The following is a 14,900-nucleotide window of genomic DNA, read 5'->3' as shown; positions in this document are numbered from 1 at the left end:
TTATGGGAGAAAATCAAAAATGAAATGGCGGCAAGAACAGAAGATATTCAAATCAAATGCAGAATAGAATTAGCTCAACTGAAAATGAGTCAAAATGAATCAGTAGATGATTGTATGAATAGAGCTGTTATTCTGAAAAGTAAATGTATTCAAGTTGGAGATGAAATAAGAGGTAAAGAATTAATTTACTTCATACTAGAAGGACTTAGAAAGGAATTTGAATTTGATGTTAAAATTATTAAAAGCAATAAAGAGAAAGATCTAGCTTCAATTAGACAAGCTTTAAAAGAAACAGAAGGAAAAAATAAACAAAGAGGAAAAGAAATAGAAGTAAGTTCTAAGGCAAAAGAAAACTGGATAAAATCGAAATATGAAAGATGCTTTAATTGTGGAAAATTAGGACATTTAATAAAATAATGTCGAAATAATAATAGTATAAAGTTCTTTTGCTGTGGAAAATTCGGCCACAAATCAACTGAATGTAAAATGAAAACTAAACAAGAACACCGACAGCAGAGAAATGTAACAAATAAAACTTATAGAATGTCAAGCAAGGAAAGAGAATATGAATCAGCTACATGCTTATTTGAAGTATCTAAGAAAATAGAAAGCTCATATCTTAATCAAGATAGAAATCATGGAAAGTATAAAATAAGTAAACAACAGAATAGAAAAATTAAATGGGTTATTGATTCAGGAGCCACATCTCACATGGCAACTAATAAAGAAATATTTAATAATTTTAAAGATGAAGAACGACAAATAATGACGGCTGAAAAAGGGGCCATGATCAAATCAGTTGGTATTGGTAACATTAAAATGCAAACTGATAGAAATAAGAACATCTTGAGAGTAGAAAATGTTCTGCAAGTACCGAATTTAAGTGAAAATCTGCTGTCAGTATCAAAAATTGTAGATCATGATTTAAAAGTAATTTTTACCAAAAATAAAGCAGAAGTGATCAATAAACAGGGAAACATTCTATATACAGCTAACAGAAATGGAAATAAATTTGAAGTTGAAGGAAATATTGTTGAAGAAGCTAAAATTAGTTATGTTAATGATGTACTATGGCATCAGAGACTAGGTCATATAAATTATCAAAGGCTCATAGAAATGAAAAAACACTCATCGGTCATTGGATTAGAAAACGTAAAAATTTCTGAAAACAATTGTGAACCTTGTACATTAGGTAAAATAACACAAACATCTTATAAAAGTGTGAAATTTAAGCAATCTGAAGATATTTTAGAATTATGGCACATAGATTTAGTTGGACCAACTGAGAAATCAATAGATGGAAGTTGTTATTTTTTAACAGTGGTAGATGATTACAGTAATTTCATATTTGTGATAACAATTGAGAAGAAGAGTGAAACTTCAGAAGCTCTAATCAAACTTATCATTCAAGAAGAAAGACAAACAGGAAAGAAAGTAAAAAGAATTCGTAGTGATAATGGTAGTGAGTTTTTAGCTAAAAATATAAAAGAATTTTTTGAAAAAATGGGAATTAAACATGAACTTACAACCCCTTATACTCCGGAAAGTAATGGAAAAGCTAAACGTTTTAATCGCACTATAATTGAATCTGCTAGAACTATGTTAATTGATGCAGAATTACCGATAAAATTTTGGTCTGAAAGCGTTAAAATAGCTGTACATGTGAATAACAGGAGTCACAAAAATGATAAAAGGTTTACACCATATGAACTATATAAAGGACGCAAGCCTAACACTACTTATCTTAACCCGTTCGTGACCAAGGTCGCGTGGACGCAACGCAGCGATTCCACTCTTATCAGCCCAGCGTCGCTTGTTTTATTTGAATTTTTAAATGCTACTAGATGGCGTTAAACGGCAACGGTTTTCACAACGGTCGACTCATATGGTATTTGACCTTCATGAACGGGCATTGGTTTCTGTTCTATGCTTCTGTATTTGATATATTTATTGATGTAAACAAAGTGAGAATTACGGCTCTTTAAAGGGCTGGGATTTATTGCTCGCTGTGTTTATATTTTGACAGATTGTGGAAATTTATGGAACGTTTATTAGTTGAAATGTTGGAGTAGAATTGCGTTTGTCTTTTGAGGTTTGACAGATCGAGATTTTGAAATAGATGAATTAATCAAATATAGAAATTGAAGAAAGAATTTCTTCTAGTTAATATAAACAAACTGGGAAACATGGGTGTTTGAAAGGGCACATGTGAGTTCAAGTGACTTGTTTATTGCTTTGTTTTTTTCATTAGGAGAATATGGGGGAGTACATTCAGCGGATTAGCAACGGGTAAGAGTAAAATATTTATGTTCGGTTTTGGAGCCCTTTTTTTTTATGTGTGTGTTTCGTAGAAGTTTAGGGATATGTGATCGGAAAATTCAGTGAATTTATTTGCATTTAATGACAAAAAGAAAAAAGTGCTGATGTTATCAACTATACATGACGGCGTTATTGTGCCAATTGATAAAAAAGACCGAAAGACTGGAAAGGACATTTTGAAGCCACTCTGCGTTGTGGAGTATAATCACAATATGGGGGGTGTTGACATTGGCGATTCTATTATTCATCACTATCCAGCATTCAGAAAAACCGTAAAATGGTATAAAAAGCTGTTTTTTGGTTTGTTAGATATGGCACTTCTAAATGCAAATGTAATATATTCGAAGGTAAAAGGCGAGAAAATATCTGCTTTGGAATTCAGATCCAGAGTTATTCATCAAATAATAGGAAAATTCGCTAAACCAAGGAGCTCAAAAACTTGTTCAAAATTACCGGGCATTCAACCATTTCGTCTAACTGGTAGACATTTTCCAAAAATTTATATTGGTGGGAAAGGAAATAAAAGTAGAAGAAGATGTGTCGTATGTGCTAAAAAAAATCGAAAACAAACATCATATTATGAGTGCAAAATATGCAATGTTGGACTCTGTGTGGATCCTTGTTTTGAACTATATCACACACAGCAGAATTTTTAAATTTCGATTTTATTCAGAATATATTATTATTCTTAATTTCCTCTTTTTTTATTTTGTGTTTGTAATATTTGCAGCTCTGTTTTATTGTGTATAGTATTTGTTTTCATGTGCATAGTAATAATTTTAGTTTTTTGCATATTTCATTCATTTGTATTAACGTTATATTTTTTATTTTAATACATATTAAATAGAAGTATAGTATATATATAATTTATAAATTTGGAGTCTTTTTATTAAAATGCTGATTTTATACGAATTTTTTTGTAAACTTAGGCTTAACTGCTTAAAATGCGCGGGCCGGTAGTGACGCTCCGTTTCAGAGCGTTCGTTTCCGTGACTGAGTTTTATTTCCGGCGCGCTGGTCCTCAAGGGGTTAAAAGATTTGGATGTGAAGCATATGTTCATATAAGACGAGAAAAACGTAGAAAGATGGTTCTAAAAGCTAAAAAAGGAATTATGATAGGCTATAGCATGAAGAGAAAAGCATACAAAATTTATATCCCTGAACTAAATAAAATTCAAGAAGTGAGAGATGTAAAATTTGATGAACAGAAACTTGGATCACCTTTACTAAAAGAAAATTCCTTAAATTTTGATAAAAATCAAATATTAGAAGAACTTATTATTTTTTATAAGGAACAAACTAATGGAAATGTAAATAATTCAGAAATAACTAACAGATACTATAGAGAAGATAATACAACAGATGAAGAAGCTGAGAAAATTTTGCCATCCAATAGTGATGATGAACACGATGATAACAATTCATTGGAAAAGACAACCGGGTATCCGCAAATAAATGAAGAACCTGGAAATGATAATCATGGAAATCCTGTACAGAAAAGACCAGCGTGAATTACGAAGCCCCCAGAAAAATTAAAAGATTATGTAGTATATAATACAAATGAAGGATTACCTAAGACGTATAATGAAGCTATAGAATCTGCTGAAAGTGAATTCTGGCTACAAGCAATGACAGAAGAATTGAGTTCAATGGAGGCTAATGAAGTCTGGGAATTAGTTGAAAGACCCATGGATAAGAAAGTTATTAAAAACCGCTGGATATTCTCAAAAAGGGAAGAAAAGGGTAATTTAGAAACAATTTACAAAGCAAGACTAGTAGCGACCGGATTTAATCAAAGAAAAGGAATTGATCATGAAGATGGATTTAGCCCAGTAATGAGACTTGCAACCTTTAGAACATTACTATCGATAGCAGTTTACAAAAACTACAAAATAAGATTTTTCGATGTACAAACTGTATATTTAAATGGATACTTGGATAAACAAATTTACATGGAACAACCACCTGGCTTTATATCAGATCCGAACAAAGTATATCTTGTAAACAAAAGTATATATGGATTACCACAATCAGGAAAATGCTGGTATGATGAATTATGTAAAGTTCTTAAAGAAAAGAATTTAACTAGACTAAAGTCAGATCCGTGTGTTTATATTTATAAAGATAAGATCAAATATTTTATCATAGCAGTATATGTGGATGACTTAATGGTGATTGGAAATTCAAATTCTGAGATAAATGACATCATCTCTCAACTATCTAAATCGTTCACATTACGAGAAGTCACTCAAACACAAAAATTTTTAGGAATAGACATCCGGCAAGAATCTGGAAAACTTATACTCAGTCAAGAAAACTATATAACTAAAATCTTAAAAAACTTTGAAATGGATGAATGTAAACCTATCAAGACTCCAGGAATATTGGGTGAAAATCTTGATGACATAGCATTTTCACCACCTGTGTCGAAGACAAAATATCAAGAAGCATTAGGTTCATTGATGTACTTAGCAACAGGCACAAGGCCAGACTTAGCTTTTGCAGTAAGTAATTTGTCAAGATATAATCAAGATCCCAGAGAGAAACACTGGAAAGCTGTAAAGAGGATATTTAGATATATTAAAGGAACACAAAATACTTGTTTAGTGTATACTTCAGACAATGGGAAATTAAATGCTACATCTGATGCAAGTTGGTGTACCACTGAAGATGGAAAATCATTTGGAGGTTTTTTCATTAAATTAGGCAAAAAATTTCATAAATTGGAAGTGCAACAAACAAAGAATAGTTGCTCTATCTACAATGGAAGCTGAACTTTTAGCATTCTGCGAATGTGCATGTGAAGTTAAATGGTACATCTTTTTACTTGAAGAATTGGGTCAAGATGATCTAATTGACAAACCAATAGGAATTAAAACTGACTGTCAAGCATTAATAGATTGGATTAAAAAACCAAAACAAAGTAGCAGGTCAAGGCACATTAATAGAAAATATTTCTTTGTTAAGGATGAATATGAAATGAATCAAATCATTCCTCAGTTTGTGTGTTCACAAAATCAAGAAGCGGATATTTTAACAAAGTATCTACCTAGGGTGAAATTAAAAGATGAACTATTAAAGTATGGACATGACTGACTGATTAAAATTATATCTTTAAATACAAATAAGGGGAGAATTGATAGTATTTGTTTATAAAGCATAATTTTAAGTTTTAATATTTTGGCAACATTGATATTAAATTGTAAAAAGAATGAGTTAAAAATGTATCTGGAAGAGAGAGTTTTTTATTATTATGGTTTGGTAGAATGTGGTAAGATTTCTTATGTCTGATTTTCTTTAATAAAGTTTTCTTTTTGTATATTGCCATAATGTATTTTTGTTAGAAGTGGATAATTCTTTTGAGAATGTTATATATATGCCAATCTTAAATAACCAACAATATGACATAGTTTTGTAAAAATCATATTTAAGAAAGGACTTAATTTTTACTCTAGGCCTGATATCTTCTACACAACGGGTTTTGAGTCATGCCCTTTTTGGAGGTAAATGAATGCCTGAAAATTTACATAATGTCAACAATTACAGAACCTAGACAATAAGTTTGCATACACCTTCGATATTTATGAGAAAGATAGAATTTGAGATACTCTACCTTCTGCCTTAAATGATCCATGGGTTAGAGATCTCCAATTCCTGAATATACCATTTTATGTTACTGAAGATTCATCAGGTCCTATCAATCTTTTAATTAATGATAATCAACTAAGTGCAGTCAACTAGTTTTAATTAGTGCAGGTGTGGCTAGTCAACATTTCACAGGGAGAACAACAGTACCTTCTAAGTGGCATTGCAGCTGTAGAATCTTACCTGGACTGCACACTGAATGGGAAAATATGGCAATGATGATTTGTGAAAGAAGCTGCTATTTCTGACCTTTTTTCATTGGACATCTTAGGAATGTTTGATGCAGTCAAGGTAAAATCACAAAAAGAAAAATAATTTCTTACAAAGAAATATTTTCAAAGAGACTAAGGATGATGGGAGGTAAGTTGCCTCGCTATAGAAAGACAATCATTTGCCTCTACTCACAAACAAAGATATAGCAATAAGATTTGAAGACTCAACTGAAAAGCTAAATTCAGAAAATTTATTTTATACCTATGACGTCCTTAAACAATGAGTTGAACTGAGAATTATAGAAGATGTCACTGAAGAACATGTTTCACACCAGCACTTTCTTCTCCAAACACATGTAATCAAGGAATATGGTACTACCAAGGTATATCCTGTAATTAGTGCATCTGTCAGGCATATTGGATCTCCATCTTTTGATCAGTGTTTAGAATCTGGTCTCAATTTATTGGAATTCCTCCTAAAACCTCCTTTAAGATAGAGAGAATTTAAATATAGTCTTATTGCAGATATTGAAAAGGCCCTTTTTTTGCAGGTGAGTCTTTGTCCAGAGGAATGCAACTATTTGAGATTCTTCTGGTGGAAGGACGGACTTTAAATAAGATAAGTAATTGCAGTACAACAGATCGGTCTTTAGTGTAAACAGCAGCTCTTTTCTTTAGTGAGAAATCATGGATTATCATTTGGGAAAATATTTGAATGCTGCCCGATATAATCAAGATTAAGTTAGGATTCTTCATTAGAGTTTCTACATTGATAATTTAAATAATGAGCTTAAACGATTATGCCGATGACAAATTTGGACAGGTTAGACAGCTATAAATTTGAAACTTCATCCAAATGAATAATTTTTTTTCAGTCAGTCATAAAGTATTCGATCCTGTTGGTTTATTATGTACTGTTTTGCTGATACCCAAGTAGTTTTTGCGAAGGATGTGGAAAGAATACATACTTTGGAAAACTAAGTCAATGCCAATGCAAAAAAGGAATTTATCAAGGTATAAGGTATTTCTCCTGCCTTCTTAGCGTGGCTTCGTGGTGTAGTGGTCAGCACACTGAGCCGGTACTTCAGAGGTCCGTGGTTCGATTCCCAGCAAAGGCGATTGCTCATTTTTCACTTCTCTTGCTTCCTAAAAAAATCTTAATGCCTATACAAAGGATTATCAGAAATTTATTTGTTGAAGGAAGTGACTGCATCATAGTGCTTTTCAATTTGTCTCAGTAGACAAAACATTTTTCTGCATACTTTCTGTGACACTAGTCATTCAGCCGTTGCAGCAACTATTTTTATTCATGTGGAAACCTCCAAAAATGTGCAATTTCATCTCATAGCAGCGTAGGCTGGAATGGCTTCTGTAAAACCCATACCATCCCTCAACTGGAGCTGACAGCCACTACAGCAGGAGCTCTGTGCTCAACTGTACACTACACTTGTAGAAAGATGTTGGATTGATGATGGAAAGATGTAGAACAACTTTACTGGACACATCCCTCAGCTGTTTTAGGTTGGATTCAGCATAAGGAAGCATGGACATTATTTGTGAACAACACAGTGAATGAAATAGTTTAATGAATCCTCTTGCATAGAAACACTTCCCTGGAATTCAAAACCCAGCTGTCGTCTTTGCAGGGATGCTCCACTAAACAATCGCTTTCAAGCAAATGAGCAGAGGAACCCACTTGGTTAATAGAACCTTTATCTAACTGGCAACATCACAGAACAAAATGCTGATGAATATTCTATAGCCAAGGAAAAGAGAAAAACAAATCTGATGGGCATTCTTTTAAGTTACTCAAATAATTGTAGCTGTATACTAATGAAAAGAAAAATAATCAATGCAGACATCTATTATTTTTTGAGCTGTGACAAAGTGAAATTGTTGATTGCTCAGAGAAGATTTATTTTTAATGATCTAAATACAAAATTTTCTCGAATTACTGGAGACTTATCTTACGAAGAAGTCAAGCATGCAGAAAAGAAGGTTATACTATTAACACATAACAAGTATTTTCCTAATAATTTCAATAAAACAATAAAAGAAAATTAGTATCTTTGACAACATATAAAGATGAAGAAAGAATTATTAGACTGAAAACAAGAATTGCATTTTTGAAGAATATAAGACTTTTTTTTTTTTTTTAATCCAGTTGTTTTCACAAGAAGAGCATCAGGTTGTCAAAAGGTTGGTTATAGCAGAACATCAGAACTATTTTCATGTTGGCTCTCATATGTCATTCAATATTCTAAGAGAACATTATTGGATTTTAAATGCAAAGAAATTTCAAAGATCTCCAAATGTGTTACATGTTTCAGGTATGCAAAAAGAAATTTCACAGCAACGTACTTGTTGTACTCATAATTAACACGGAGATTACAAGTGGTTTACTCTTGAGTACAGAATAGGTTTTTCTTTAAAACTAGTACTCGGCACTCTTTTCTATAGCCTAATAGCATAATAGCTTTGTCTTTTTGAGGAAATATAGTTTTAATAAAACCTCTTGTATGGTTTCAAATAAAATCATCCATATTTACATGATTTAATCCAAGATATATAGATATGAACACATCCAATAAAGTGTTTCCAACAGAACGATCACATCTTTTTATTACATTTTTGGATAATGCAAAAAGAGTTAAAAAAATGATATAATAAAATGCAGTTCAAAATTTTGTTAAAAAGACTGCTAATGTAGTTCAAGCACTTCTGGTCAGTAGCCAGTTTTATATGGGTTCACCAGATTAACCCCTTCAAGCCGGGTAGCGAAAACGCGTGCTTATTGCGGAGGCCGGCAGTGTCTTCCGCGAGCGTCTCTCCAGGGCCTGGGGCTTTTTTGCTACTAAGCCTAAATCCATGAAATTTCCAAAGTATCAATGCATTATTTAATAATGCTCTATAGAGTATTTAAACGGCTTATGCTTTATAAATATTTTTATATATATACTTTAATTACCTTATTTCTAGTTTAAATGCATATTTTACACATTTTATTTTAATTACTCACCATTTTATGACTTTAACATTATACATCTGAAAACGAAATATATTACTTAAAATTCTCTTTTTGTATGAAAAATTTGAAAACAGGGATCTACACACAGTCCTACGTTACATTCCTTGAACTTGTAATAACTCCTTTTCCGTTTTGGAGGATTTTTCTGGGAATGTGAACAAACGAAGCATCGTCGTCTCATTTTCTTATCTGTCTCTTCTGAACAAAGTTTTGGAAAATGTCTTTCAGTTAATCTTTCAGAATCAATATCAGAATATCAGAATCAATATCTGAAGTATTTTGCATCATTTCTGCTATTTCATGCTCTGTTAAACATTTTCGACGCTTCGACATTGCAATGGTAAAAACAGAAAGAATTCACGCCTAACAAAATCTAATTATTTTCTAAAAACTGAACTGTAAACCGAAATACTCAACGCTTTACTGCATATAAAACTTCTACTTACAATAAACAACTACCACGTGCGAATAAAGTGCGATTTAAAGAGACGTCATAAATCACGCCATTCAGAAACATTTAGTTCCCCGTTTGTTTATATAAACAAAAACACGTGTATGTGAGTCATGCTTCTCTCATTTCAAGTAGAAGGTCTAATGTACATGTATCTGAAACCATATGGACATACAGTGCCATCTTGTGGCAGAAATTATAGTTTCTAAAACGTTCCAGGGTACTGGCACAAATACGCGACAGTCGGTAGTAAACGGGAAAATGCTCTGGCACGCCTGCGTGTCGGCCAGTAGGTGAGTGTGTTCGTTGCTGGCATGTAGACGTGACAGTCGGTGTGAAGGGGTTAATAAAATGCTCAATGTAAGTTCCAGTAATTATTGTTGGTCAATATATTAGGTATATCGAAGTATAATTCTTTTTTGGCTGTAATTGTATGTAGCCCTGAAGTAATTCTGATACCTTTGATATGATTTTGATTACAGCGAACTGCTTTAGGTATAATAAAGTCACTGCTTGTAAAAAACTTACAACACACCTCCACCTTAATATTGATTCTTGCATACAATATGTCATCTGTGAATGTCAGCTGTACGACCAACAGGAATCACAATATTATTTTCAGAAAATGTAATGGTTTCTTTTCTTGTTTCTACAGAAGCAGCATGCTCAACTGCTGACATTACCACTTGGTACAAGTTCTTCCAAAACTTTCTCATGATTTCTCAATTTAATAGAAAGCAAAGTATTCATTTTCAATATATGTAGCCTTCCAAATTACATTTAACACAAACTTTGCTGTTTAACCCCAAATTCGAATTTTTAAAGTTTTAAATATTCCAATGTTTCCATATTTGATAAGTACAGTCAAATACCGAAAATCCCCCGACCTGAAATCCGCGTTGCCTCTCAAAATATAAACATTCAGTTTATAGGTTCTGGAAACCGCAATATGGAGTACGAAATATCAAAGAAAAAAAATACTTACTGGATAATGATGTCATAATTACCGAATAATAATGAGTCATAACATAAACAAATTATTGACATCATAATAAGTGTTTTCCCCCTCCAATCTGCATCGAAGTAAAAAAGCAGACGATTAACTCAACTCTTCTTTTAAGTTCAAGCTCTGCGTTGTTGTACTTTCTGAGCGTTGTTATTTCATGAGATTGTTTAGTGATGTCTTTTTTTATCCGGATATTTTGTGGATAAATTAAGGATATTTTAAATTTCAACGCTTTTAATACGACGGACAAGAAAAGCACTTGTGATTTTACTTGTGATAAACACGATGCATTAACGGTAATGGAAAAAGTGGAAATTCTGCTAAAGATGGAGGCAGGTGCTACTGCTCGGTTTATGGCAGAATCATATGGAATTGCCACACAGACTGTGTATGATATACGGAACAATAAAGAAAAGTTGTCGAAAGCAACAGTGATTCAAACACCGGAAATCTTTACATAAGGCGAAAATGGCAAACCTCGATACTGTCTTGTACGAGTGGTTCCGGCAGCGGCGGAGAGATGGGGTACCTATTTCAGGACTACTCCTTACATGAACTTTGTTCACGCAACAAAGGGCTGTTTGAGAGAAAAGGGGAAGCAGATTCATGCTGATTTAAAAATAGAGGAGCCTAATGTAAATGAACAATATATATGTTTATATATGTAATAATAATTTAATGCATATAATTAATTATTATATTAATGTATATAATAATTTAATTAAATGTATCTAATAGGCCTTATTTATTTTGCACTTTTAGTCTGAATATTATCTTTTCTGTCCTGAAATCCTAAAATCCGCACAACCTCTGGTCCCAAGCGTTGCAGATTTCTGGACTTCTATTGTATTTCAAATCATCTATAGCTTCTTGAGCTTCATAGAAATCAAAATTATAATATCTAGGCATTTTACAACACAGAATTTTTGTTTAAGCCAAAAAACTAAACAAAGTACAGTTGTTCCAATGAACAAATAACTCTCACTAATCAAGTAAATGCAGAGAAAATGAAAGAGAATAGCAAACTACCTTTGATTATTTGCCAAGTTTGTTTTTTACTATGAGCACGAGAGGGCAACATTCTGATTCTTCTCATACATTTAATTAAATTAATAAAATTAAGTCAAAATTTTATGTTCTCACACTATATATTTAAAAATCTTTGCAGTACTGTCTTTCTTCGCAGTCTAACTAAATGAAACTCCTTCCCCCCCCAAAAGGTGATTTTTGAAGGTAAGAATGTGAACTACATAAAATATCATATCCTCAAATGCATAAGTTTGAAAAAACAGTAAATTTTTTTTACCTTTCCTCATATTTTAAAAAGTTGCTGCAGGGGCCAAAAATAAGTCTTATTGCTACCACTCCCTTTTATAGCAATTTCAGTTACTGCAAGTTTAGCAACTTTCATAAAAGCACCAAATTTCTAGAAAAGAGTTTAATTCGACATGGTCCTTTTTAAATATTTTTTTAAATGCCAGAATAGTTTGTAATATGATCCAAAGTTGCCTGTAATATGATGGCAAATAATCTATTCACCATTACGTGGAATGATTGACAAATGAAGCCTCTTCAATACTGTGCCAGTATCTGGCCGTTCTCATAAATGACAGCCATTGTATAGCATTTGTAATTATAGCTGCATTACACACTGTGCTGCATGAAAAGTCACCAGCTCACAACCAATTTTGTGAAAAATGTTTGTTTTGGTATCTTTACGGTTTACTGGTACTGTTTGGACATAAATCATAAGAAGCATTTTCTAAGAAAAAAGAAATTATGAAAAACAAGTATACATTTCTACAGCCAGTATATACTATTCAGCAAAATGACAATTAAATAGAATGCATATAAATATATGTGCACTTACATGTGTGATAAGTGCACGCACAAGTTGGCTATTATGAAAAATTTTAATTGAGATCTGTCATAATTAAAAAAAATGGCTTATAATCCTAATCTCCACAAAACTATTACTGCTCTCTCATATACAAACAGGAACATTATAGAAGACTTGCAACCAAATATTAAACATTAAATACAGAATTGAAATTCGAGGTAACATGGCAATGACAACATATTTCTAGGAGGCCTTAACTATGTTAAAAAATATGGTGGATTAATTTACTAAGTTTTGGTAAGGCATGCAAAAGTTCTATCTAAGCTCTGCCAGCTTTGATCAGCAGCTGGGTGACAGAAACGGAGGGTCATAAGCATTTCCCCTCCCACCAATCACTAAAGAGTATTTTTGGATAAGCTAATTTTAAATGCCATAAAAAATAGCATTCTAAAAGAATAATAGTCCTTAAAAGAATAATCATTAACATCCAGATCTTGCCTGGAGTTAAAAACTGGATTTATCATTGCAGTAGCCATCCTCACTAACTATCATACTGAATGAGATTCAGTATAAGAAATTCAGAGTCTCATTTCATAGTTTCATACAGTGTGGCATAAAGACAGCTAGGCTGGTAATAACTGTAAGATTCCCTTCTGGATATGATATACAGTGAAATGCGCTTAATGTGAAAACGCTTAATATCGGTTAGCACAGAAACATACACCGGTCCTGACAAACTACTACGTATTTTCATGCATTGTTTTTCTCTTAACACAAAAAGATTTCCTTTAAAGGAATGAACAAAATACGGAAAACATCAGCCGCGCAGGCAAGATTTAAGAGGAGTGTTAAATGAAAGAGGTGGCTTCGCATGTTTTGTAGAAAGGAGGCTAACTTGGTTTTGAAATATCCTTGGAGTAACCTGTGACATGAGCCAATTTTGTTTATCTAAGCAACTTTCACTCTCCATCCCTACAAACGACACGCAAAAACATCTCATCTCTCATCGGAATTCGGCAATGATAACATCATTGCAGTGTGTGTAAAAATCAGTGAGTTTGGTTCGCGCCCAAAGAAATGGAGAAGGAGGATATTGAAACTGAGCCGACACTTAAATGAAATGTTTGAGAAAGTTTCTGTATTACTGGACTGTTCTACAGTATCATCGGAAGAATTTGTTGCCGTAGATGACGATAGTGTGTGTACAGCCCCAATTATAGCAGACAAAGACAGTTTGTAGTTTGTTTAAAGCTCAGAAAACATCATTGATGCAGATTCCAACTACGAAAATGAAATTAATAATGCAGCTCCAGTTCCCACATCTTCCGAAACGAGGAACACCATGAAAAGTATGTGCAGTTATTTAGACACACATTTTTCCAATGGTGAAATGAAAATCAAAATGGATGACATCCAACAATTTATTAACAATCTGATGCTGAAAATGACAATGCAAATGGAAATGCAAGATTATTTTCCAAATTCTCAATAAATGTTTTGTTTTTCAGAAAACTTGAAAATTTTGCATTAAATTAAATTCTTGTCGATGTTTTTGTTTCATTGATTTTTATTAAATACATGCATATATACATATCTATATAAATAAAATGTACTCTAATAAACTTAATTTTGTTGAATATATATACATATTTTTTCAATATTCTTTAACACGAAAAAATATTTCAGTCGTCTCAGTTTTGTGTTAAATGATTTTCACTGTATAATACAATTATTAACCTGGAGTAACTTCTAAGTAAGATTTGTTATACAGGCTTTAGGTAACCCTAATTTTAGCAATGGAGCCTTAGGGTATGCATGAAATGAAGTTAAATTAGATACCTTTCCTACTAAAATCCTACAGATTTCTCTACATATGTATCATGTAATGGCTATTTTCCTCTTGCAATTTCAAAATGTATTAATGGCTTTTAGAATGATTTACAATAAATGAAACTTACCACAATTGCTTTCTTTATCACCCAAGTTGTAACGGAATACATCTTGCATCCAGAAAGCTTCACAGACGCAGTGCTTAGTATACTGATCACATGTACCATGCCCAGAGCAATTATTTTGGCACACTAGAGAAAAATTTAAAAAAAGTACATTTAACTTATTTTAAATATCTTTTCCTGTTTATATAATATTCTTAAAATTGTTCAGTCTACCTCCATGCACAAAGAAGTAAAATGATTTCTATATCTGAAAATTTTTTATCATACCAACTGTATCAACTGATAGAACTTCCACATCAAGGAGAGAGCTGTCAGTACGAAGCTTCTTTTTTAGACGAGACACAACATCAATGCCTGATATCAGGCCAGCATTAAAATTTGAAACTCTTTCTGCAGTGAATAACAATATTACCCTGATAAAAGTAATAAAATTTATTTTCCAGC

General features: G+C 32.5%; 1 protein-coding gene across 3 annotated transcripts in view; it reads right to left on the bottom strand.

Annotated features, from left to right (window-relative positions):
• Positions 1 to 14,900, bottom strand: part of LOC118187912 (dyslexia-associated protein KIAA0319-like protein) — a 268,310-nt gene that overhangs the window by 33,013 nt on the left and 220,397 nt on the right. For all 3 annotated transcript variants that reach the window (XM_085809395.1, XM_085809397.1, XM_085809396.1), the window contains 2 exons: positions 14,724 to 14,869; positions 14,460 to 14,582 (listed from right to left, as the gene is read on the bottom strand). In XM_085809395.1, coding sequence (XP_085665521.1) covers positions 14,460 to 14,582; positions 14,724 to 14,869 — 269 coding nt within the window. The remainder of the gene's footprint in view (positions 1 to 14,459; positions 14,583 to 14,723; positions 14,870 to 14,900) is intronic.

Source organism: Stegodyphus dumicola, chromosome X2 (genome assembly GCF_044657685.1).
Source record: "Stegodyphus dumicola isolate Sdum_Otavi_A_Nest chromosome X2, ASM4465768v1".
NCBI lineage: Eukaryota > Metazoa > Arthropoda > Arachnida > Araneae > Eresidae > Stegodyphus > Stegodyphus dumicola.
This window is presented reverse-complemented; position numbering and strand designations above follow the sequence as displayed.